Consider the following 27481-nt stretch of genomic DNA (forward strand, 5'->3'; position numbering starts at 1 on the left):
GTTACTTAGGATTTGACCCAATATTGTACAGACAGGAAGCATTAAGAGAACCACAGGGAAGTGAGGAGATCTGTTCAGTTCAGTTAGGTGACTCACCATCCTTCACCAAGATCAGTGATGGAATGGTTTTGCCTTCTTAGTCATTTTCCTGGTTAGTGTACATTTCATAGAATAGAATATTAGGGTTGGAAGATACCTCAGGAGGTCATCTAGTCCTGCTCACAGCAGGACCAACACCATTTCCATACTATGTACGAGGTCTCAGAGCTGGGTTAATACCTCAGAGTAAGTAAATAAATATGCAAATATTATTTCAGCCATTCTCATGCCTCTTTTGTTTACTTTCTGCAAAACATTCATGCAATTGAATTCTACTGGCATAACTATTCACAGAAAGGAAATTTCAAAATCGCCTATGCAATTTGTGGGAAATGAACTTTAAATTTGCTCTGGAAAACCTTGTGTAATTATCCAGTCAGGGATCAGAAACAATACCACTCTTCTTATCTGAGTACCCACAACTAATCAACACAGTTTGAGCAGAGACACAGAGAATTTTTGCAATCAATCTCCTGTAACCCGCCAGGTACCAATATTCTGAGCACATTGCACTTTTAATCACACCACTACAGTTCAAGAAAGTCTGAGGCCTTGCAAACCCCTAAACAGAGTAAAATTAAAATTATGCAGTGTTGTTGTAGCCATGTTGGTCCCAGGATATTAAAGAGACAAGGTGGGTGAAGTAATATCTTTTATTGGACCAACTTCTGTTGGTGAGAGAGAAAGCTTGTCTCTCTCTCCAACAGAAGTTGGTCCAATAGAAGATATTACCTCACCCACCTTCTCTCTCTAAAATTAAATGTGCAATTTGATTTTGTTCCAGCCTCCTTTACGTGCTAGGAGAGGGGTGTTCAAGGACACAGGGAAAGTGTCCTGAAGCTTTATGTTTAATGAAGGTGTTCGAGGAACATTAGACAGAGGTCTCTTCTTAGCTAGGAGGAGGTGAGAACTTGCAAAGAGCCCCAGCCAGGGTTGTGATAAACCATTGTGCTTGCCTATGGGGCTGAAGTTACCATCATGGTTAATAGGCAGCTGCTCACACTCCATACCATAGGCACTAAAATACCACACAAATTTGTCACTGAAGGGAACCCCCCATCATCCATGCCCCATCTACTGGTTTAGCAGCATTGTAAAAACGGTCCTTTAAACACACCATCCAGTAGCTTCCTGCACATCTCAAAGCTAAATCCTGATATTCATAAGTTTCAATAGCCTGTACTCTGGGGAAACTCCCATTGGAAGTCCTTGGGCTCGACTTGTTCTCTGCTAAGCAATATGCATGCAGCTCAGCATGTGTGCACATCCCTTGATATCTGATGCAGCAATGAGTGCTTCACTTCTGTGACTCAGTTTCTCTGGAAAATATAGAGACAAACTTGTGTCCTGGAGGGATGTTGTGAGGACTATGTTATTAATTATTGATTGCAAATGGCTTAGAACAGGGTTTCTCAAACTGGGGTCACCACTTGTGTAGGGAAAGCCCCTGGCGTGCCGGGCCAGTGTGTTTACCTGCCCCATCCGCAGGTCCAGCCGATCGCGGCTCCCACTGGCCGCGGATCGCTGCTCCGGGCCAATGGGAGCTGCTGGAAGCGGAGGCCAGTACGTCCCTCGGCCCACGCCACTTCCAGCAGCTCCCATTGGCCTGGAGCAGCGATCCGCGGCCAGTGGGAGCCATGATCGGCCGGACCTGCAGACAAGGCAGGTAAACACACCGGCCCAGCCTGCCAGGGGCTTTCCCTACACAAGCGGTGACCCCTGTTTGAGAAACCCTGTCTTAGAAGATAAAATGTTACTATTACTCTCATTCACACCAAAGGATCACAAATCTGAGTCAAGCTTTGGCTTTGTGGTAAAACCAGGTGAGTTTCAGATTTCATTACCAAGTGTTGCTCAGCTTTCTAATCTGTGGCCTACACGGCTGCCAGTAAAGCAGGGTGATACTTACAAAGGAAAGCACTTTCCAATAACAAATGGAAGGGATTATCTTTAGTGCTTCTAGTGAATACAGCTGCTGGGATAGTGTTTAATTTGTTCATTTTGTAAGGATAAGAAAAAAAACAACTTGTCTTAATCCATTGAGGCTTGTGATGGGCTTGCATTGTCTTGGTTGGAAGACAAGGGGGTTTTTTTCCTACCACTTATTAGGACCCAATCTTAATCATATCCATTTATGAATGTCTTGAAACTGTCTGAAATATTTAAATGTGATGAAATGAAAAGACTGAAGACAACTGAAGCCTTAAGGAAAAAATACCACAAACCGAAAGCTTTATCTACAAAGATTAAGAGAGCTTTAGTGACAAGGTCTTAAGAAAATAAAAGATCTGAAGACTAAAAACAACAGTAGATTTTTTAAAAAGACAAATTAAGATATAAATATAACAAAATGACTCAAGAAATATTTGTTTTAACCACTTAATTGCTGCTTGATTGTGAAATCCAAACAGAATGCAGCTGCTGTCTTCTGCCTGTCTATCCATCAATTTGTCTAAGCCCTCATCACTGGTCAAAGAGATGAATGCTGAACACACAATAAGACCCCATAGTCATTCTTATTTCTTGCTGGAGAGACTTCCATAGTCAAGATCCAGCTCCTGTGAAAGTTCTGTCTCCTCCTCCTGGTTGACATGTTTATGGTTCTAGTGGAACATAGCTATCATTGACAGTCATGGTCGCAGAAGGAAAGGCACTCTCTCAGTCCCAAATCTTGGTAGGCCTTTGAATATGAGGAGATGCACCTTGAATTGAACTCTCTTGAGTGGAGAACCAGTGCAAAGAGCAGAGCTGCAAGACGTGTCCATGGTGACCTATACTGTTAAGCAGAGGGCCTGCTATGTTTTGTACCATTTGGAGCTTTTTTCTGGGCATATGGATTAATTCCTAGATACAATGAGATATAATAGTCACGCCTCAGGGTCACAAATGTATGCCTCACCATAGTCTGCACTGTATTCAGTAAGATGGGGCACAGTCTTCTGGCCAGTTGAATATGGTATGATTTGTTTGTTTGTTGGCTGGTTGTGTCCACACCAGACTTTTTTTTTTCCTGACACAGCTATTTAAGCATCTTGTGGCACTGAGGAGTCTAAAAATGCTATGGATCAATTCAATCTCAGGACAGATGTCTACAATAGCATGTGCCAGACTGAGAAGTATGGCAAGTTTCTTCAAGGCATTTTCTTCTTCCAATCAGCATCTCAGTGTTGCTTGTGTTCAACTTTCACTTGCTGCTCTTTACTGAGACATTGAGGAAGCTGGGAGATGTTGTTATCTATGATTGACATAAAGGAGATGTAGAGCTGGATGTCATCCATATCTTGGTGGCATCTCAGTCCTTGCTCTTTCATCAGCTTTTTCCAATAGCTTCATATCCATGTTGAATAATATAGGGGAGAGGATTGGTTCTGGTGGACTCTCAGCTGAGGGGCTTTGGAGACAGAGGGACAACTACATATAACTATCTTCTGGATTCAGCCTGAAAGAAAGAATCTGAGTCATTTTAGGACCCTGAGTTTACTGCTGCAGACTTTACCTAAATTGAGTTGAGCTCTTCTGAGGTCTGAAATGGTTAATATTTTTCTTTAATTTTCAGTGCTCTTAAACCTCAGCCTCTCCAGGTTTTAGCTTGAATCAGAAGTGCCAGATATAATAATAAAGCTAGTTTGCATGAATCCAGTTTTGGAGACCAAACAGACTTTTTGGGGCCTCGGTCATGAACTATAGGACTCCACTGTGATAGGCGTGGTACAAAGACAGAACTAAAAGACGGTCCATGTCCCAGTGATCTTACAATCTAAGTAGTGTGGACAAACTTCCTGTAAGGATCCAGACTTTCAGATGCTTATCTGTAGATTTTTTGATGTCTGGTCATCATTGAGTGCCAGAGTTATGGCTTAATTTTTGCAAATTATTTCTAAAATTAGAGTGTCTCTTTAAAATCCTTATCAGCAGATTTCTACCTCTACTGAAACAGTTCCTTCAAAAACTAGGACATGCCAACAAGTAAAATGGATAGTTCACAATTATGAACAATACTGACTTGCCTTAACAGCAGGACCAAATCAACTCCCTTAGCATAACAGAATACTATACATTATATATAGTATATATAATGTATATATAGAGAGAGAGAAGAAAGCATCTTTAAAGTATCAAAAGGAATTTAGACAACAATCAAACTTTTGTGGCTGGGAAAAACAAGTAATCTTTCAGATGAACTTTCACTGAAAGTACCTGCAGCAATCAAAAACGTTATTGCTGATTCAGCAGATCTAGAGGCAAGAGGGACAGATGAGGAACTCTGCTTCTCCAGAGTTATATATATAAAATCAACAGAAAAATACACAGTCACATATTTTTGCCAGACTCAGACTGTCCACCTACTGCTACAGCTGTGTCTTTAGCAGCTTATGTGCAAAATGCGGATAAGGATGGTTCAACTCACCTGCACAAAATCCTTTCATTGTTCAGCCACTGCCATCACCAGTGGCGGCTCCAGGCACCAGCGCAGCAAGCGCGTGCCTGGGGCAGCAAGCCGCGGGGGGCAGCTTGCTGGTCCCTGCGAGGGCAGCAGTCAGGCAGCCTTCGGCGGCAGGTACGCTGAAACCACGGGACTGGCGGACCTCCCGCAGGCAAGCCACCAAAGGCGGCCTGCCTGCCATGCTTGGGGCAGCAAAAAAGCTAGAGCCACCCCTGGCCATCACATACCTAAATGAAGAGGAGCAGGTGAAAATTGACAGAAAATAGATAACATTTGTCTGGGCTTGTATAGAGCTGAGCTACAAGGAAATCGACTTATTTCATATAATTTCCATTTCTTAACTTGCTAAATAATTTACCAGTTGCAAGGGAAGCATTGTGGAAAATGGACAAATGTTACTGAATTCATTGAGTAGCTACTGGTATCAGCTGGGTCAGGGAAGGTGATGGAATATAAACTTTTTTAGGAGAAACTGATCTGTGCATTTTCAAAGTCTTTATATTGCTATAGGCAGAGCTCGTATTGACCCCTGTTTAGGTTGCTTAACGCTTTCCATTTTAAACATCTTTTTGAGAAGCTGTCATTACCATTGCATGGTGTGCAGCAGGATTTTGAAATTCAGCAGGGAGAGAGCCCTTGGATCGAAAAGTGCCTTTTGTTTATCCCATGAAATTCCATTCAGGTTTAGTGAACTCTAAACTTTTGAAAATTGCTTTTTGCCCTTCTGCTTCTTGAGTTCCTCAGGAAACTGTTGATAATGTGGAAGCAGGGAAAGAATTAATAAGGATTTGAAGGGGATTTTAATGCATGTCAGTCAGTTAGCAAGAGTTAGCCTAGCTGTAACCCTAATGACGTGAGACTTCTAGAAGCAAGAAAGAACTGTGTAAAAAGTTATTACGACCTTGCAAATATGCAGGCTGGCGTCTTTTAGGAGTGAGACAAATAAGATAGCAGAAAGGCTTATGTATAAACAAAATGTATTTGTTGCTTTTTACTGTCTGTATTATTGCTAGAAATTGTCTGTAACAAAGGTATAAAGGCTTGCTGTAATTGTTTACCAGTTGAGAGACCTGTCCAGGACTGGGGCGACCCTGTGTCCTATGGCACTCTCTCCCTCCATTGTAATTACTGGAGAAATAATAAAGTATTTGATTTTGCTGCACCCAAACAAAAAGCGAGAACTGAGTTTTTCTCCGACAATAACATTCCAAAATAATAACTGAATATAACTATCTTAAGGTCTAGGACCATACCACTGCCAAAGCAACAGCAGCGTACACTATATTAGGAACATCTGGAAGCTGCTGTAGCATTGAAGTGGAGTAAGGAGAACCAGACCACATAACTCGATACTTGACCATTCAGACAGGACTGTTTAGAAAAGGGCTGCTCAAATCTTAATAGAAAGAGTATCTCATGGACCAACCCCTCCTTCCCTTTCATGATCTCTCAGTCTGCCTCTCCTTCCATTTTTGCTAGCAAAGGTTTCCTAGTATTACTTTTCCATATATGGAACTTGGATTGATGTAGTTTTAGTTCTCTTTAGTGGTAATTATTTTGTCCTTTTTTAAAAGAAATTCTCACACTGTCTTCTTTTGTTCTTCATTCCACCCACCCCACCCATGTGTTCTGTGTCTGTCAACCAGAAACAAAGTGAACAAGCAAACTGTGACCAGCTTACCTATCTGCAGACCACCAGCAAGTGCTCCGGACACTATGAATTGTTCACAGTTTGGGAATTATGGCTGTGTCTTAACTGCCAAAAATGGTGGATATTTTTACAGCAAGATAACTAACAAGTTAGCATTCTCACTGTAAAATCTTAGTGGAGACAAAGCACAGGTAGTTATTACCTCACTCACTGTATCTACATGAGATCAACATTCTACTATCCCTCACCTTCTTATATCTAAGTAAAAACTAGAGTCGCCACTAGCATTTTATAGCAAGATAGCTAATTCACATTAATTATCTCACAGTAAAACACACACCTTTTTGGCAGTGAAGACATAGTAGTCTAAGTAAAAACAACAAGGAGTCCGGTGTCACCTTAAAGACTTACAGATTTATTTGGGCATAAGCTTTTGTGGGTAAAAAAACCTCACTTCTTCAGATGCATGGAGTGAAAGTTACAGATGCAGGTATTATATAATGACACATGAAGAGAATGGAGTTACTTCACAAGTGGAAAACCAATGTTGACAGGGCCAATTCGATCAGGGTGGATGTAGTCCACTCCCAATAACAGACAAGGAGGTGTCAATTCCAAGAGAGGCAAAGTTGCTTTTGTAATGAGCCAGCCACGCCCAGTCCCTATACAAGCCCAAATTAATGGTGTTAAATTTGAAAATGAATTTTAGTTCTGCGGTTTCTCTTTGAAGTCTGTTTCTGAAGTTTTTTGTTCAAGAATAGTTACTTTTAAATCTGTTATAGAATGTCCAGGGACAGGGCCGGCTCCAGGCACCAGCACAGGAAGCAGGTGCTTGAGGCGGCCAATGGGAAGGGGTGGCACGTCCGGGTCTTCAGTGGCAATTCGGTGGTGGGTCCCCTCAGTCCCTCTCGGAGGGAAGGACCAGCCACCAAATTGCCGCCAAAGAATAAAACGGCTTGGTAGAGCTGCCATCAAAGTGCCAATGTTTGCGGCTTTTTTCTTTCTTTCTTTCTTTTCTTTTTTCTTTGCCGCTTGGGGTGGCAAAAAAGCTGGAGCTGGCCCTGCCAGGGAGGTTGACGTGTTCACCTACTGGCTTTTGTATGTTACCATTCCTGATGTCCGATTTGTGTCCATTTATTCTTTTACATAGGGACTGTCCGGCTTGGCCAACGTACATGGCAGAGGGGCATTGCTGGCACATGATGGCATATATCACATTAGTAGATGTGCAGGTGAATGAGCCCTTGATGGTGTGGCTGATGTGGTTGGGTCCTCCGATGGTGTTGCTAGAGTAGATATGGGGACAGAGTCTAAGTGTTATTATATCATTAGTGTAATATCATTACCTGGAAGGGACAAGATAGAGTCCCCAGCAGCAAATTGCTGACAAGAGAGCATATCAGAGATTAAAATGAGAGAAATTGTAAGATTGCCTGTAAAAAAAAAATCTATTGTATCACTAACACCACTGGAGTCCTCTTTTGTCCCATAATGCAATTAAAATGTTCTTCTCTGCTGGCATGCTAGAGTAACAATAACGCTAAAGCATTAGCTCTCAAAGTACAACAAAAGTGGACAGAGTACTGTCTGAAAATTAATGTAAGATCTTTCCATCAGCGGATAAGATCAGACTACCTCTTCGCATTCCAAGAAGCTGAGAACAGAGAGAATTAGTGACATGTTGAGAAGTGACTAGATTAAGTGTTTTGATATACACACATTACAAAGAAATCTTGTTGTTAGTCATCTTAGTATAGACTCTGCAATGAACACAAAATCATTCTGTCTTTGTGAAGACAGAAAATCAGCTACTAAGCAAATAACATTTTTATTCTGAAATTTCAAACTCCTTCATGCTCTAGCATTGAAAGAATGAAAAGGAAAAATAGCAAGTTTGGCTGTAATAATGATCAGACTTTAATTTTAGAACATTACATTTTTTCTGTCTTTGTTATGATTATAGTGACTCCATATCTCTTCTCCTTGTGTTTTGAATGTCAGGGTTTGCCAGCCTTCCCATAAACACAATTGAACCTAGAAATTGAAAGAGCATTACATATGTTTACTGGTAAACATTTCTGTGGATTTCAGTAACAATTATTAAGAATAAGAACATTTTTTCCATCTATTCCTACTTTTCCTTGTCAATAGAAAATATGTCAGAGTTAAATGTAATGACACAAACAACATTAAATTCTATTCCCCTATCTGGCCAAACTGACCCTGCCAGCCCTTATTATTTGTATGAAGAAAAAATCCTATGCTAAATATATAAAATTTCATTATATCTAAGCTACAATTGTATAGCTTGGAGTACTTAAGATACAGTATTTTGTATCATACACCATACTGTACATGCAAAGAAAATATGTGTAGTTCTGTAACAGTGATTGCTTTTTTTTCCTGTGTACCAGAGATTTGTATTATGGACGCTTGTAGTAGAGACTCCATATTTAAGGTTACATTCTAAAAGGGCCTAACATACAGCAGAAGTTCCTATTTTTTCTCTAAAAGTAGGTGACCAATCAGTATGAAATTTCACTGTTTTATTTTTTGTGCCTTTTGAGTTCTCTGCAAAGTTTTTGGTTTGTTTTTCTTCAGAAGTTTTTAATAGGAAATCTTTGTATCTGAGCTCTGACAGAAGTTTATCCACAGTAGTCTTAGCTTTTATTGTTGAACAATCTCTCTTTTAAAAAAGATCATCATTGCAAAACTCGATAGAAAGGTGGATCCTGACTAGATCTGGGGCAGCAGGTAGGTTTTGCATGAGTAGATATACTGTTTAGGGTAGTCTTAACTATTGTTCTTCTTCTAACTGAAAGTTTATGCACTGCGAACACAAATCTTAACAATACTTCAGTACATGTCAAGTTCTTGGTATCAATAAGTCACTGTAGTTTTGCATTTTGGAAAGATTCATGAGATCAACACAGTAAGTTACTTTAGGCAGTTAGAACAACTTTGATGTAAAGAGTTTCTTCTGGGCTAACCCATGGGCAAGGTTAAGATTTTGTCATGGTTATTTTTAGTAAAAGTCACGGACAGGTGGCGAGCATTAAACAAAAATTCACAGAAGCCCGTGGCCTGTCCGTGACTTTTACTAAAAATAAGGGGGCGGGGGGAGGAGCTAATTGCCAGGAGCTCCAGGCCCCTGCCCCCCACAGCAGCTCGGGGTTGGCGACTCAGAGCTTCAGGGTTCCCGCCACCTGTGACAACTCAGAGCTCTGGGGCCGACAGCTGGGAGCTGTGAGGCCCCTGCTGCCCCAGGGCATGAGGCTGAAGCCTAAAATGTCATGGAGGCCTCAGAAAGTCACGGAAGCCATGATTTTCATAACCCCTCTGATAAAATCTTATCCTTACCCATGGGTTAGACATTTTACAATGATGAGAGGGGTAGCCATGTTAGTCTGCTCCAATAGGTCTGTTAGTCTATAAGGTGCCACAGGACTCTCTGTCGCATTTTACAATGTATGCCCTATTGTGCCTCAAGTCTCTCCCTGTTACTTGCTGATAGCTCCAGTAACTCAGACTACCAACGCTAGGGAATTTTAGTCCTATCTCTCCACCGCCCGGAATAGTTTACCATTATTAAAGACTTTTTACTTTGCCTCAGGAACTAATCCCTTTACGGTATGACCTCCTTGTGACTTCCTGCTGTTGCCAAAGGCCATTTCAGTTTGACTCTAGTATTATACATAGTAAAATCCCATTTTTGTTCCCTATTGAAAGTCTCTTTTTGCAGTGAATTCACTACTCAGGAATAGTGTAAGATTTGAAATGGAAGTCTGGCTCTGGGAGAGGAAGTCTTCATTAGAATCATTTCACAGAGCTGCCTCTACATCTCCTCCTCAGAGGCTACTCAAAAGGCATTGGTTCTCATCCATGGCAGACCCTGCTTCCTTGACATTTATAGAGCATTATTAAGTTATTATGCAGTGTGCTCAGACTTTTTAAAAACCTAGATCAGGGGTCGGCAACCTTTCAGAAGCAGTGTGCCGAGTCTTCATTCATTCACTCTAATTTAAGGTTTCGCGTGCCAGTAATACGTTTTAATGTTTTTAGAAAGTCTCTTTTTATAAGTCTATAATATATAACTAAACTATTGTTGTATGTAAAGTAAATAAGGTTTTTAAAATGTTTAAAAAGCTTCATTTAAAATTAAATTAAAATGCAGAGCCCCTCCGCATGGTGGCCAGGACCCGGGCAGTGTGAGTGCCACTGAAAAATCAGCTCACGTGCCGCCTTCGGCATCTGTGCCATAGGTTGCCTAACCCCGACCTAGATAGTAGTCCATTAGTAAGAGGTCATCTTTCCCATTTAATTAGAAGAGATTTTTGCCCACCATGGTCCTGGAGGCTATCAAAAATCTCATGTAGTTTCACTGGTTCTTCTGCATGTGAATTCACTGAAGATTTCCAACTTGGATAACTTATCTTGGATGACAGCATTCATATAAGGCCAGAAAAGGACATCTCTTCACATTGCCCAGTTAGGCAGTGTGGGTATTTAGCATTTTTGTCCCCATGCTATGCAGTATTGTGACACAATGTTCCTTATCCAGAATCTTATCTCACACAGCAATTTATTCTCCTGGTCCCAATAGGTTTTTTTATCTTCATTATAGCCATGGCTCTTCCTGTTGGCCATCCATCTAGAATTACTCTCTCAAGTTGATATGAGGTTGGGTCTTTTATTTAATTAATTTATTTATTTATTTAGCATATTTGAGCTTATCTAATTTTGTTTTTAAATGGAAATATCTGAGAGAGTTATTTATATATTCAGATTCCTCTCCCAGCAGTCCCTGGTTTTCACTCTTTATTGGAGTCCTGGAAGCTTTTTTACCAGTGCAGTGTGTACTGGCAAAAGATTGAACCTAATCTGCTGACATCTGACATGGTTCAGAATTACAGAAGGTTGATACTCCTGTTACATGACTGGGACTGGTGTCCACTAACTGTGATGGCTACTGTTATACTCCTATCACTCGACGGCACTGTAACATCTGAACACCTTTCTTCAGAGCATTAAGTGACATAATTAACCTCTGTCATGTGAGATTTATTCTCGATCTCATCCTCTCTCCAGGATGAGCATTCAGACAAGTCGTATGCGGGAGGGGCAGTATAGCAGCCTCCAGGAAAGGGGGTGATTTCGTCAGAAGACCAGGAATTGATCCAAATATTCCAAAATAATCACACTGTTTTATAGAATTTGGCCCATTCATGCCTGACCTAAATAGGATGTATCAGGCCTATACTGGTCTTCAAATGCCTATCATTATGACAGATTTCCTGAAACTCCTTTCCAAAGTTGCTATAACAAAAAGTACTGATTGTGTAATTGTTAAAAATAACAGTAATTCTTCCTCTTTTATGGCAGCCATTACCATCTTCTATAAATGAGTTGTCACTCCTCTTAATCCCTAATTTAAAGGAGTATCTTAGTTTTGACATTTTAATTTCGGCACAGATCATAAAACAGTAGAGATTTTCATTAAACACTGGTTGTTAAAAGTTATAGCTTAAAAAAAAAAAGAGGAATTTTCCCCTGGTATCTCCCCCCCACACACACACATTCTTTTGTGTGCTGATTACCATCATATGGCTCTGTAATACAAAATAACCAATAACTGCTGCCATGTGTAATGAAATAAAGGAATCAAACGTGTTTATTTTGAATGGTATGATTTCCCATTGCATCAATGCCACATGCTTCTTTAGTTCCTTTGGTTTATGTAGTTTATGAAATGTATTTGTGCTAAGGAATTTGCACTACCTAAAAGTAAAAATAAAAATTGGTATCTCTCAATCAAATCCTATGTGTGGGAGGGATGGATACGTGGTCTTAGCTTTGAATATTTGTGGAAAATATGTGTTCTATTTCTGGTTTTATATTTGTTTATTTGGAAGGGGTTTAAAGGATCTCACTTTAGCAGAATAATTTATGATGAGCAAGAAAAATAATTTGAGAAGAGCTAAAGCTAAAATATTAATGCAAGAAGCTGACCTCAAATTTCTGCTGGGACCTAATGCCTATAGGATTATGGAGTCTATTACTATTTAAAAATAAAACATTCTTAAAAGAAAACTGATTTCACATAACTTCAAAACAACAGTTTAGACATAAAGCTTATCTAAAAGATTCTTATGGATTCTGTCATGCCCAACTTTTAAATAACTGTATTAGCCTCAATGAACAAACTTTCCTCCAAAATCATTAGAATAGGGGTTCCAAACTCATTCTCTGGAAATGGCTGAATTACATTTTTTTTTAATTAATTCGCTTAGGTAAGGGCTACAAAGCTAGGGCAATATACTGCTCTCAAGCCACACAGTAGGTGTCCCAATGGTATGTCACTAGAAGTTTTGCAAAATGACTGAGGGAAAAATATGGTACTTAGGTAGTAACTAATATTTTAGTTAGCAAAGTTAAATGTTGCATTCAGCACCACTTGATTTGGGGAAGAGATGGAGAATGAAAACCATGTTTAGGACTACCATAAATTCAGCTCTTTATTCTTTTCTGCGCACAGAACCCAACAGTATCCGTTCTCTGAGCCCCTTCTCTTGGAGGTACAGAGCTCAGAGGACAAGCATTAAGAGACAGGAAAAGAAATGAAAGCACTTCATGCTCTACTGCTAATAGCAGTGTACTTTTAAAAATGATGTGGATGAAGTGGAAGGCCACCCACCTTTGTCCAGTCCTCCTATATTGCTCCCTGCCTACATCCAATCACAATATCTATACATGCTAAGTGAATATTTCTGCTGAAGTGATCAGCAGTTAAATAGTTAATGTTGATATTTATTCGTCATCAGACTTGAGAGGTGATATCCTACTGAATGGGATACCTTTTGGCCATACGAGGCCAAATTCTGTTCTCAGTTATGCTGCTAATTGACATCAGCAGTATTGTCAGCTCTCATGTGATGGGATTTATAAACCCCTCACTAAGGTGGAGGCAGGGGAAAGGCTGGAGTAGTACTGGACCAGGAAAGTGCTGACCCTCATGCACTGCTGAGTATTTGTCTGGGGAAATGAGCAGTATAAAAAGAGCTCCAGCAACCCAGGCAGAGGGGAGGAGAGAAATCATTTCCAGGAGGAGGAGGGGCTCTTACTGAGGTGGTCTTGTAATGAGTCTTTCTCCCACTTCCTTGGGACATCACCCAAGAGGCAGGGAGAACCATGTACAGGGCACAAAAGGGTTGCCTGTATGCGTCAGCCCTGACACTCGGGGTTTGGAGCAAAGGACTGTAATCAAAGAGCAGCCTTGCCCCAAACTAAGACATCAGGTGGGGTAAGAAGTGGCCCACAGGAAGATGAACAGGAGGTGGGCCAAGCATAGGTCAGCCTGTGCTGTCACATGTGGCTAGAACCTGGAGGAGTGAGAGAGCCTGGGATGCCCTACCCACCTGAGATTCATCTATGCCTAGCCCTGGGACAGGCAGGACTAGGAGGTTACTGATAAGAAAGCTGAGCCATCTGAACCCTGTCCCTGACACATTGAACTGAAAGAGACTAAAGCAATAGGCCCTGACTAGTAGATCTACTCGCTGAATAGACAACCGTGCTACATCTCGCAATTTTATTGTGACATTGGATGTTTTTCTATCTATCTGTCAATGGAGCTGAAGCTAGCAAGATGGCTGCCATTTCCCTACAGCCTATCTGCATGTGGAAGGGAAGTTGGGGAAGTGTTGCTTCTGGGAAAAGGCTAAACCGATTCCATATTGTTTTTACTCTGCCATTATCACTTATATCAATGATTGCTAAAAGTTCTTTCTGTATATCTGTAACTCATCAATCCTAGGAAGTAATGTGTGTTCTATGTGTGAGTGTGAACCATGGTGCATGAATTAGGTCAGTGGTTCCCAAACTACATACCATCCTCCTCTTCCTTTATTGAAAGGAAACAAGCTGGGGGGAGAGAGTCGAGACAATTATAGAAAAGGGATGGCAGTTTCCTGTCTTACGGTTGAGGTGAGGATAAGCAAGCAGCCAGGAGAGTCATGCAGTTTTGTGTGCATTAAAAGTTGACTTTTCAACCTGAAATTATCCCACAGTGGCAGAAGATTAGAGGTGGCAGAAGATTAGAGGTGAGTTAATAAGTCAAAAGACAAACTAGAAAACATGATTTGATTTTTTTTTAATCTCATGATTTTGGGAGAACTGACATGATTTTTGATTTCTTGAGGTTGGCAATACTACATCAGTGAAATTATTCCAGATATACAGTAATGTAATTTAGGAGCGAATCTGACCTATTTCTTTTGTCTGTCAATGCAGGAAGACAGCACTGCCTTCATTCACATTAGGAAGGTTCTCTTTACAACCAAATGGTTAGAATTATTGATTCTTATGTGGGAGAGGGAGCAGGGCAGAGAACAGGACAAGAAAGCTGAAATTCTGTAGAATTTTCAACTGGAGTGGGGTCTGGATTAATAGATTAAACAAGCCACATCAGGCTGACGGGCCTGAGTTTGAAACACATATGTGAGAAGATAAAATGAAGACAGAGAATGGTCTGTATGTGAATATATGTGAAATTTACATACCTTGTTAAAGAGACACAAATTCAAACCAACAGCTTTCCTAATTTCCTTATTAATAGTACTTTAGATTGTTAAAATCAAAACAACTTTACAAAGATAGTTTTATTTTTACTGTTTATGTTTTTCTTTTTGCATTTCACTTATCTTAGCTAATGGTCAGACTATGCAGTAAGAAGAACAGGAGTACTTGTGGCACGTTAGAGACTAAGACATTTATTTCAGCATAAGCTTTTGTGGGCTACAGCTCACTTCTTCGGAGAACATGAAAAGGTGGAAGTACCCATACCAACTGTAAGAGTCCAATCAATTGGGTATGGGTACTTCCACCTTTTCATGTTCTCTGTATGTATAAATATCTCCTGTCTGTGTGTTCCATTCTATGCATCCGAAGAAGTGGGCTGTAGCCCACAAAAGCTTATGCTGAAATAAATTTGTTAGTTTCTAAGGTGCCACAAGTACTCCTGTTCTTTTTGCGGATACAGATTAACACGGCTGCTACTCTGAAAAAAGACTATGCAGTGTTGTAGCTGTGCTGGTCCTAGGATATTAGAAATACAATATAGGTGAGGTAATATCTTTTATTGAATCAACTTCTGTTGGTAAGAGAGAGAATCTTTCGAGCTTACACAAAAAGCTTGTCCCTCTCACCAGCAGAAGTTGGTCCAATAAAAGATATTACCTCACCCACCTTGTCTCTCTAATAGTCAGACTAATCAGTTTCACTCTTATTTGTAATTTGAAGTTTCATAGTCCATTTCACTTCCTTGTTCCCCTGAGTTAGTACAATGTGCTGTCCTGTTTGGGTTGCAGACACTGCACAGGAATGTTTAAATACAAACAAGAACATTTTTTTCTTAATTTTATTATCTTCCATATTTTCCCCATAAAAGCCACATTTGGGGTTAGTGCTATCTGACACGTACCCCTCTGAAAAATCTTAGGAGCAGGAGTGTAAATGCAATAACCTTACCTGTTGGGTTATGTTTCAGGATAAATAGGAATGGGCGGTTAGCCACAAACTGGTTATGTGACATACTCATGATTGCTGCCATATGTGTACCTACAAACACAAAGCAATAGACTTTCTGTTAGGGAACAATCCTTAGCCCAGCACAAAGTCTAAGCAGAAGGTTCAGGTGCTGGAGGAGTGCCTTTGGGGTAAAGAAGGCATCTTCCGTCCCCAAGCCAAGGAAGCTGTTAAGAAGCCACCCTGTGTGCGGCGGTGGGAGCGGGGGGACAGAGCTACCTGAAGCCAGTGACTGAAACAGCTCTGTTATTTTCTAATGTCCAGGAGACTGGATGATCCACTATAGAGAGCATAAGCAAAGCTAGGCTCTGCACCATATAGCCAGTCATCTCCTCCTAGGATAAAGGAAGGAACCACACCCATTCTGGTACCAGAGGACTTCAGTGGCCATGGAGGATGGGCTGGATTTCTACATCACAGATTAGAAGTATCAGTCAGTCATTCTCACAAAAGAGAATTTGCTATAACAGATCAGACTATTGTCCCATTATGTCAGGTGTCTAGTATATGGTGCAGTAAGGAGAAGTGATGCATCTATGTAAAATGCCTTTCACTCAGAGTCACTCACACTGGATGAACTGCTGTTCTTGATTACCAAATGACAAATGTATTTTAACTGGCTTTTTTCTTTAGTTACAAATCATAAAGTCAACTGCGCAATTACAAGAACAAATCACTCGTCTATTATACAGCTGCTTTGTAATATGACATTTTCTTTGAGGACTTAGCACAAACTATTAAGATAATAACCTGCTGGAGATATCTTGAGACTTTAACTTCTTCAGCTCAAGATGTGGCATTTCATTTTAAAATTCATCTGAATGGAATATTGTAACTATATTCTGTTTTAACTATAGTTATTACCTTCCTAGCATGCATCTGTCAAACTGAAAGCTTAAAATGGCCCATTTAAGCAGTGCTCAAGAACAATAGTTTACAACTGAAAATGGGCTGGTTAAGAATTAAGATATGATACTGCAAGACTCTGTCATTAAAATAAAATCAGGGTATCTTCTGTTTCATATTAACATCCTTGCTAGATACAGTAAATCATCTCCATTACAAAGGGCTTCAGGAGCAGCCCCTGGACAATATGGAATCTTGGAAAGCAGACATTATCATAAAGACAAGATGAACTTTTTCACGCAATGTAATACAAATACAGTGCCAACAGGCTGGGCCCAGCAGTCTAGGGCTTACTTGTTACTATGTGAGGGAGCAGAATTCAAATCCTTTGCTCCTGGGTCAGCAGCAGCTGGGAAAACTGAGAAGACAGAGCACTCAGCCTTTGCAGAACTGGGCCTTTTATCACTCCTTAGCCACTTTGAGAGTGACATTGATGAGCTCAAAAAGAACCATCTTCAACAGGCCTTAATAAGAGGGATGGTTGTCACAACACTGGGCATTTTGGTGGGGGTAGTTAATGGTTTTGAGGTGCTTTGATACTAAGATGCCCCATCACTGTAATATCTGACCATATCCCAGTCAATAACTTGCCATCAAAATACCTAATATTACAACAATCATCCCTCTGATACAGAAAGAAGTAAATGCAAAAACTGAGAGGGGATATTTAGGCTTTAAGAAACACTTGGGAGGAACACTATGAGGAAAGAAAATGCAGACAGGAACCAAAAAATCTAATAGATGGTATACTTGGTGTGGGAGCAACCTCTGACTTCCTGCAGATAGTGTTATAAATATCATATGCACTATGTAATTCAATTAGTGTTGTTCGATCCAGGGACGGATTATTTATTAAATACTTAATATAGAGAACACTTTCAAGTAGCGTGTCTGGGAGCTATGAATTCATTTAATAGCTACTAGCAAGCAGATTGCTTTCAATATTTTTCTTCACTATGTGCTGAGTTGAGAAACAATGCACCTAATTCGCCTCTCTCATACACTCACAAACAGCAAGAGTAATTGCATTACAGTCCATGAAGGTACACAATGCAGAATTTGCTATTACCACCTAACTTTGTTAGCCGTGTTTTTAGTATGTTAAAAATTCAAATCAAACATATATTAAATTAAAAACCCCTAAAAAGAAAGAGTCCAAGGTATGTTTTTTCTAGGACCTAAATGACACTTAGAAAACAATTCCTGCAGAGGAAACCAAATATGAAAATACAGGCTTTGACAGTGGCTTTAGCAGTAGTCACTGCTCCACCCAACACGAGGGACTAGAGGGGTGCAGCAGTGATAATGGCCAGAGGCATTGTGCCTATGAAGGAGACTCAATTAAAATGCTGCCGGGGCATTTGGTGGGGTGCAGAGCAGAGCACCATACGACACACAGAATGGAATGTATATAACTACCCAAAAGCTGGCCTTGGAAATTCTCTGCTGGTGTAGAAGGAGGGTGGGGAGATGGCAACATAGCCAGGCTCCAACCTCACATCCATTTTATGGGATCAGGGGCCCTGGCAGTGCTGTGATTCCCTAGGCCTTGCATTAAAGAAGAGCAAACATGAGATTCTGACTTCTCACTACACAAGTTGCACTGCACTAGATCCTTTTGTCCTTCCTCTATCCCCATTGCACTCATGCATAGACATGCATATTTTAAAAGTGTGCTTACTTTGAGGGGTAGGGACAAGGAAAACATACTGAAATTCGGAATAGGTACAGTGTCAAAAAGCTGTTTAAAAGCAAACAAAAACAACAATAGAAATCAGCACTGTGATTTGCATGACCTGCATTGATACCTGCTGAGCCTTTCATTTTGTAAAAGTTGCCTTAAAAATCATTTATTTTGGATCCCCGCTGAAGTAGAAGTCACCAAGGGAGAACAGGTGCCTTTGATTGTAAGCATACTGAAGAAAAAAATATCAAGTTATAGCCAAATATGTGGGTAAAGGCTGGATTTTTTTATGTCTGATTATGGGTTGAGGAATGAAGTCCAGACACACGTAAGCCTCTTGCGTGCATTTTAATAATTTAATTTGAAATGGAAGAACCATGGGTGAAAAGTGCACCCAATGATTTGCATCCAACATTTACTAAAGATCCACTTGCATCAAGTTCAGAATACATCAGAGTCATAAGTATTTATCCTGATAAGCAAAGCAAATCTTACTTGAGGATGCTGCAGCTTCACTGCCATCTTCATTGACCTCAATACAAACTTTTTGGATGGCTTTAGAAATGTGTATGTCAGATGATTCTGAAGGGGAAATATATAAGTTAACACATTTTACGTTGAGAGATGAAGGCTCATGCACAATGCTTAACTGTTGAAATCAGAAGACCCTTTACATGTTCATTTCCTAGTTCCCACCCTCAAAAAATACATCCAAGATTTCCACCACCACCCACTCTCCCATTAATGTTTGATGAGTTAAAGGGTGAAGAAAAAAGAAGCAAAGTCTAGGCTGAGGGAGAAAATATAACATATACACTTGTCTGTAGATACACACATATATTATTCATGTAATATAAGGAAAATGGTCTTGTCGGAACACTGGGATCTGAGAAATCTAGGTCTTAAACAATTTTGGGTCCATTCTGTGTGTGTGTGTAATATTTTCCATAAATTAGGAGTCCATGAACTTCAAACCTTAGATCTTCTATACATTCAAAATTACAATTCAGTTGCTCCCCATATTTTAACATCAATCTAAGAATAAGCCACCCTGGTTCTCTGATGTAGAGTGAGGAAAAAATTTGCTTCTGTGTTCGTGTGTGCACATGGATGTGTGCTCGCATGGAAATGCAGTTTTGCCTTGAGTATATATACACTGAAAAGTACATGGTTAAAGTACATTATTTTAAAAGGTGATGACAACTGAAAACAGAGATAAAAGTTTCATAATTGTAATATCAGAATTATTAATCACTGCACCTGTTATTCCAGAAAGGTCACAGCCGCCACTAAATATCTCTGTTACATTGAGGGAGCGCAGCGTTTCTTGTAAGTTCACTGTCTGTTCTATTTTAAACCTGTAGAGCATATAGAAAAGAGACTCATTATATAACTATCAATATTCTTCCAGTCCATAAATGATTATCAATGGAAATAGCAAGCCTAATGGTTAAATCAGGAGGCAGGAAGATAGAAAATCTAGGTTATATCCCCTGTTCTGCCACTGATTTGCTGTGTGCTCTTGGGCAAATCATTTAACCTCTCCATATCTCAGTTTCCCAATCTACAAAGTGAGTAAGTAGTTAAAGGCTACTTGCCCACTGATTGTAAAGTGCTCTGAGCTATATGGATGAAAAGCACTATTTAAGGCTTTGATAGTACTACTATTACGATTTTGAACAAGGGAGACAACGCTTAAAATTATGAAGAAACCAGACATAGAGGCATTACATAGTCGAAAACTCAAGATGTAAAGTGTCACTGAGTGCAGCTGAACTTACCAGTGGATATTAAGTAGTGCAAATCTTTAATTGAACTTTAATTTGTCCATGTAGTGTTACTAAATAAAGCACCTTTTTAGATCAGTGGTGGCTAAAATAACCATATGAGGGCTCACTTCCAAGCCAATGCTCACGCTCTGCTCTGCCCTCCAGGAAACCTGGGTTCTCATTTTGCCAGGGTCATTTACAAAGGGAGTGTGAAGTGCGTATAAAAAGCCACCACTTGTGCAAGTGAATGAAGAGTTTTCATCTGGTAACATTTCGCACTTACTGGGAACCGATGTAAAGGTCTACACAAGGTATAAGGTAGTGGAAAATCAAGTCCAATTTGATCCTGTGTTCACTGACACCAATGACAAAATTCCCATTGACTTAAGTGGGAGCAGAATCAGGGCCTGATGTCAGTAGGCTTTCTTGACTATTTTTGTATCTAATCCCTAATGCTTCCATAAACAGGAGATTAGAAGGGATAATGAAAAAAAAACAATATTGAGAAGTACCTAGGGAGGCTTATTTCTACGTCTTCCTCTTGTGTTTCAGCAAACCAGTCTTTTATCAGCTGAGCTGTAATTAGTTTTTCTACTTCTTCTATAGTTACACCTTCTGAAGGAAGTGTTAAAACTAAGCTGAACTCCTTCCCTTTGTAAGGTAATTCCAAAACCTGGTAGCTCACATTATTGTCAGAAAAATGACCTAGAATAAAGACAAAATCATGGGCTGCAGTAAGCAAACTGCAACCACTAAGACAATATATATGATTTTATGGTCTCCACGCAGACATGCATATTTTACATTACCAAACTTTGTTCTCAGCTCAAGATGCATCATTGGTATCTTAGTTACAGAACCATCTCTCTTAGTAAAATCCATCTCATGGGTAGCTTCTGGTCTGAACTTCTGCTTCCAGTCTCCTTTGAAGTAAATAGCATTCACCAGAATAAGCCTAGTGAGAGGACCAAATTCTTCACTTGAAATGATATTTTTTATTTTGCCTATCGGGGGGAAAAAGGACATGAGCAAAATTTTCACACACTATAAATACCAGCTAGTCTATTTTAAATGCAATAAAATGAGCGTGCATGTAATATACAGGCTGTGATTTTAAAGATTCCCTGTTACGATAACACTCAAAAAAAGGCTATTGCACGCTGACATCAGAGAATAAATAGTTTGTCATTACACTTTTGTACCAGTGAAGTGAATGGGATTTTGCCATTGATATAAATGGGAGCCAGAGCATGTTCATTATGTTAGGAGGGTTGTGTGTATAATATGGAATATAATACTTTCCTGCAGAGTTCCAGGTTATATTGATATTGTCACAGTGCCCTGCACCTGAATGGAGGGTTTATTTTTCAATGAACGTTCATCTTCCCCTTATAAAGAAACACTTGATTCATAACATGAAGGATAAGTGATGTAAGGGTGTCTATCGGAGTCTGCAGACAACATTATCTAAAAGGAGGTGTTAATGACGTGAGGACAATTTAAATGCCAACATTAACCATTTCATTGCTTGTTATTTTAGCAGAAACATCAAGCTAATGGGCTTCTCCATTGTTGTTGAATGTAGCAGCAGATATTAGGATGAGTACAGGGAGGCACATAGTTGGTGTCAATAGTTGCTTTGGTAAGGAATGAGCAATTCAAATGCCTTTTGCCTCCAAATTTAAAGTCAACTCTCCACCTGTCCGAAAGGGAAAGGGGAAGGACTCTCTCCTCTCCCTGGTACCAAACCCCTAAGTGACTCCAGAATAACAGCAGCCTCCCCATCACTTACCACTCCTGGATACCAAAATCCCCTTTTATCCCATAACCAGCTTCCAAAACCTCCAACTTTCCCCTGGCAACTTCTTTGGTTCAGTTATTCAATGTCAATACAAAATGTGCAGTACATCAGAGTTAAAATATAGGAGCAGCATGAAATAAATGGAACGTTATCAAACTGAACAACACACAAAATACCATATTAATTGGAAAAGGAAGGTCAGAGAGGGCTTAGAGGCAGAATTACATAATTCTGTGGACGCTGTTGTAAAATTAAGGCTGACTCTGTTTCACATTGGATACGGGGCTTTGGCTGCTAGCTTCTATATTTACACGGAGTATCAGAGTTTATTTAGCAGCTGTATAGTGTTCTGAAAAATACTAGATTTTACTAACATGTATTAATGATTTACAGTAAATGTGAGAAATGGAACACTTGTTATTAACAAAATAAATAATCATCTACTTGGCAAGGAGTAATGTGTAAAAATGCCGTACTAAATAATTGTATTAAGAAATGCTTCACATGGCTATGAATCAAAAGATTATTAGAGTTAGCAAACAGCCTGGTATTTTTCTCTTTTTAAGGGCTAGTTGCTGTTCTTAATAACAGGCTATAATGGAAACAAGGTAATAACTTCCAGATTCCTTCTTGCGAAGTCTCATATCTACCACAGATCAATGATACAACCACCAACCCGTTCTATATATTTTAGGGCATTAAAGGGGAGGAACTTAACTAGCAAACAGTGATTTTATGAAAGCTGTAGAGAGAGTTTACCATCTGTTTTGTTTTCTACCCAGGTACTTATGGCCTCTGTGCAAGCTTTTGTGTCTTGGAAATTCACCAGTTTTATAGCAGTCTGAAAAAATTCCTTGTTGCTATGGAGATACTGTTCTTTTACAATGAATCCTTCTTGAAGGTAGAGGGCATTTGCAAGATTAAATGTAAATTCTTTCTTTTCTGAGGTGACAGAGAATAGTGTCTGGAGCAGAGAGAATTCTTCACCTAAGGAAAATAAATGTTAATAGTAGCATCTTCATTTGAAGAACATAAAACAGCTGTGTAATAGCGTCGTTCTCCATATACAAAATGCATTCCCTAATCCCCTGAAGGCTCAGGTGCAGTACAACTAAGGCTGCTTTTGTAAATGAGCTGCAATATTCTGATTGTTTTCTTTATGCTACATGTACATTTTGAAAAAAATAGGAGATTCAGAGACCCACCACCACTACCACCACCACCACCCTGTCCCCAGAATACAGGTCCTTTCTACCCAAGCGATCTTGTAAAGGTAACTGGTAAGGTGACTAGATATTCCTGAAAACTGGCAGTGGTTTTAAGACTTCTTCCAACATCCCTGTCAATGTCATAAAAAATTATTTTTGTGGCACAAGCCACCTGCAGATGCAGGGAAGTAAGCTACAGCAAAAGGGTTCAAGACTGGAAAACTCTAAGGAGGCCAATACTACCCCCCTCCAAAGTTTGATTCTGAAAGTGATGAGCATTGCTTGTTGGGGAGGTGGGGGTAGAGAGAGAGAGAAGTAGGAACTCTTTTTGTTCTCTCCCCCACCCAAAACTCTCCTACGCATACTCCTATACCCTCCACTGAAACCATTCTCTCTCCTGCTCCTCTTGAGTGAAAGGCATAAACATATTCTATATAAGGAACAACGTGCATTAGCCTACACATACAAGGTTAATTCACGTCACCATCTTTAGTACAGAGACAAATTATGCCCCTCCTTACTCTCACTGGGTGTACCTTACTCCACAAGCAGGGCCAGTGAAATCAGTGGGATTATACCTAGAATAAGGTACTACTCAGCATGAGTAAGGATGGCAAAGTCTGGCTCTTTTAACCTACATGCTCCTTCAAAGGATAGTATTGAATGAGCAAAGCATGAACTAAATCTATTTAAAGACAGGGCGAATGAATCTCATTGGTACACTAATTAAATAGATACTATGAGTTGAGTATTCTAAGTGTTTGACTCTGCATGCTTTTCAGTATTGGTAACATGTCTGATAGAGAAGATTTTTGAAGCCACTTTCACATGCTCAGGCTAACCTTATCTTTCTTGAAAGACACTGCAGGGGGCAGATAATGAGGGCACCCCTACCGAGTGTAGTTACACTTTAAAATCCACAATGTATTGATTATATATTTGATTTTTTAAAGTTCCCAGGCCAAATGCATTCCTGAAGTAACTCCACTGAAGTCACTCATTACATCAGGGCTGAATTCTGGCCTCCAGGAGTCATTTAACTCTATAATTTAATACATGTAAAAAATGCAGCTTGCAGTGTATCTTCCCTCTTATCTTATGTCCCAGGCTCAGCTCATTCTATTCCTCTCCTGTTGTGTCACATCTTTATAACAACACGGAGATATGAAATCCATTCGTGTTGTAAACACCCACTCTAACTAGTTTCCGTTAGTGCCCTATTGCATTGCATAGGCATTTTGGAAACATCCCTTTCTGCCAGTGACTAGCAGCATGACACGTGGCAGAGGTCAGAGACTTGATTTTCTAAGTAACTTGTCTGTTTAAATATTTTCTAAAAAAATAAAAATGGTTAATATTCATCTGCTTAAATGAATGGATTTATTTCATGCACTTAAGATCTATGAATGTGCTATAAATGCCCAGCTGTCCCTTGACAAGTCATTATCCTTGGGAGTCCATGGAAAAAGACCATTGTACCAAACAAAGTGCTGCAATGTTAAAAAATGTACTTTCCACATAGGATTTGATCTGTAGCTCAATGATCTCTATTAGGACAGATTGGATTAAAACTATTCAAAGCAATTAAAACTGACTTACTACATTTCCTGGAACCTGTAATTGAACATGGGCTTCAATTATTTCTACTTCTAGCTGATAAGAATGCAGTGGTTTTTGCAGAAAATGTACAAATTTTAAAATCATTTAGCCAACAAATTTTTGAAAGTCTTTTTCATTGTAGAATTACCTACTGTAGGGTTATTTTTGAAACTTATAATGACTTTCCTATTACTCTTCATTAAGATGATATTAAATATAAATAAGGAAGTGGAGGCCAGGGGTAAGTGGCTGGAGTTGACTTCTTATACCCCCTTAGGCCAGATTCTGATACTCTTAACTCATGTTTGGGAGCACTGCACTCCATAAGTAGTCTCGAGACTTCAATGGGATGATTTATGGATCAAGGTGCTATGCAAGTTGTATATATAATGTATTAGGCCCTACCAAATTCACGGTCCATTTTGGTCAATTTCACGGTGATAGGATTTTGAAAATCACAAATTTCATGATTTCAGATATTTAAATCTGAAATTTCACGGTGTTGTAACTGTAGACGTCCTGACGCAAAAGGCAGTTGTGGGAGGGGGAGTTGCAAGGCTATTGTAGGGGGTCATGGTATTGCCTGTCTTACTTCTGTGCTACAGCTGGCGGCGGCGCTACCTTCAGAGCTGGGCAGCCAAATAGCGGTGGCTGCTGGCCGGGAGCCACGCTCTGAAGGCAGCACCGCTGCCAGCAGAAGCGCAGAAGTAAGGATGGCCTGGTATGGTATCCATGTCAGTGACTGAGCTGGCTGCTATGGAAGAACCTGTCTGAGAACAAGAAATGTCAGAAAGCAACTGTGGATCAGAGATGGTAGCTACTGGCCAATGTCCTCTATTTACCCTGTTCTGCATCTTAGATATGTCCATTTCTGTTTCATTAGTTTGAGATTGACATTTGATTTGTATTTTAAGATAAGAGAATGAGATCTAGCAAAAGGAGCTAGTGCCATGTGACAGTGATATAATCATTCAAAACCCTGACCATCATGTCATGTGACATGAGCTAGGTACTAAATGCCAGTCACTAACCAGCACTCCTGTGTGTTTCACCATCATTACACAGCATAAATTACAGTAGATCAAGTGATACTCACCATCTTTATTTCCTTGCAGTTTCAAAGCTTGTGTTATCTCATTAAGTGCTTTCCCCTTTGCCCCCAACTGCACCGTTCCAAGAAGTAAAGCAACACCAAGCGGCGAGTGTATGATGTTCTCCTCTTTAGAAGAGCAATGAAGAACTTGGTAGAGATCCACTGCAAGTTGTGTAGTGCTATCAGCCATAGGAGTAGAGATGGGGCTGCAAGTTGAGGACATTCCAGCTGTAATTAAGAGAAGGCTTTGAAATAAAGCACTTCTCATTGTAGCACAGTTTATTGCAGCGTTTTCCCCTCTGAATTATTGGAACTGAAATCACATTATAAAAACCAGAATAGTGATTTAACTTCTCATTACCACACTTGTCTGAGAAGTTATGATAAACAGCATCTAGCTCCTTCCCATAGTTCTACTGGTCAAGTTCTTTATCTCACCCATAAATTACACACCTAGTATAAAAGAAACTTAACAACACTAGGAAATGTTACCTTTGATCTCTAATAGAATCTTATGTAAATTATCCCTTAAAGTAAACTCCTATACCTGAAAAGAGGTTTAATCTTGATAAACAAATACCTATATAAGAGTAGGTTAATGTGAATATTTAAAGATTGTTTGCAAGGATCATTCTGTGCAACTTTGGCATAACGTATGAAGTGTTCCCCTGTTAAGTTCACTATTTACCAAAGTTAGAAGTTATCCTTTAACAAGTCATAGGAGGGGAAAAGGAATGTCCTTTACAGTAACTCCTCACTTAAAGTCATCTCGCTTAACATTGTTTCGTTGTTAGGTTGCTGATCAGTTAGGGAACATACCTATTTAAAGTTGTGCAATGCTCCACTCTTACATTGTGTGGCTGCCTGCTTTCTCCACAGCTGGCAGCCTCCCTATGCCCCCCGCCTCGGTGTCTCCCGCCCGCCAGCAGACCCCCAGATTAGCACCTTCCCCCTCCTCCCCCTGCCTCCTGCCCGCAGCAATCAGCTGGCTTGCAGCATTTTGGAGGCAGGAGAGAGGGGGGAGGAGCAAGGACTCGGCGCACAGGCTCCCCCTCCCTCCCCTGTCTCCTGCCGGCAGCAGTCAGCTGGCTTGCGGTGTTTAGAAGGGAGGGGAGGGAGGGGGAAGGAGCCAGGATGCACCATGCGAAGTAAAGGGGGAGGAGGTGTTGGGGAGAAGAGCCGGGTTAAGGGTGGAGGCTTGGGGGAAGGGGTGGAGTGGGCAGGCTGAGGGTTGAGCCCCCTGCCCCTTGTGCTTGCAGAGTAGAAGAAGCTGTCCTGGAACCTAACTCCCCCTCCCCCATTTACATTAATTCTTATGGGGAAATTGGATTTGCTTAACATCGTTTCACTTAAAGTCGCATTTTTCAGGAACATAACTACAACGTTAAGTGAGGAGTTACTGTATTCTGTGCTCTCAGTTAAGTAACTCATCCATTTAATTGATGTTAGCAACAATTATATACACACACAGCTATATTACCACAATTGTACATAGTAAAAAATACCAAGCTGTGCTTGATTTTATCTGGAGTGGAATATAGAATCCAAACGGAGATGGTCTGTGGCTGCAAAATATTAATCTGAATCTATACTTCTAACACCTTTAATTTTAGGGTGTTTGGATCTGGGATTTTGAATCAGTGTA

General features: G+C 40.1%; 1 protein-coding gene across 1 annotated transcript; it reads right to left on the bottom strand.

Annotated features, from left to right (window-relative positions):
* Nucleotides 1-8094: 8094 nt before the first annotated feature.
* Nucleotides 8095-26139, bottom strand: SERPINI2 (serpin family I member 2). The gene is made up of 8 exons (XM_045031278.1): nucleotides 25840-26139; nucleotides 22696-22923; nucleotides 20945-21139; nucleotides 20648-20840; nucleotides 19627-19724; nucleotides 18862-18948; nucleotides 15720-15809; nucleotides 8095-8228 (listed from the first exon to the last, which is right to left on the bottom strand). Exons 1-8 carry the CDS (start codon nucleotides 26102-26104, stop codon nucleotides 8152-8154), a joined length of 1233 nt encoding a protein of 410 aa, XP_044887213.1. The 5' UTR covers nucleotides 26105-26139; the 3' UTR covers nucleotides 8095-8151.
* Between the last annotated feature and the right edge of the window lie 1342 nt (nucleotides 26140-27481).

Source organism: Mauremys mutica, chromosome 9, assembly GCF_020497125.1.
Source record: "Mauremys mutica isolate MM-2020 ecotype Southern chromosome 9, ASM2049712v1, whole genome shotgun sequence".
NCBI lineage: Eukaryota > Metazoa > Chordata > Testudines > Geoemydidae > Mauremys > Mauremys mutica.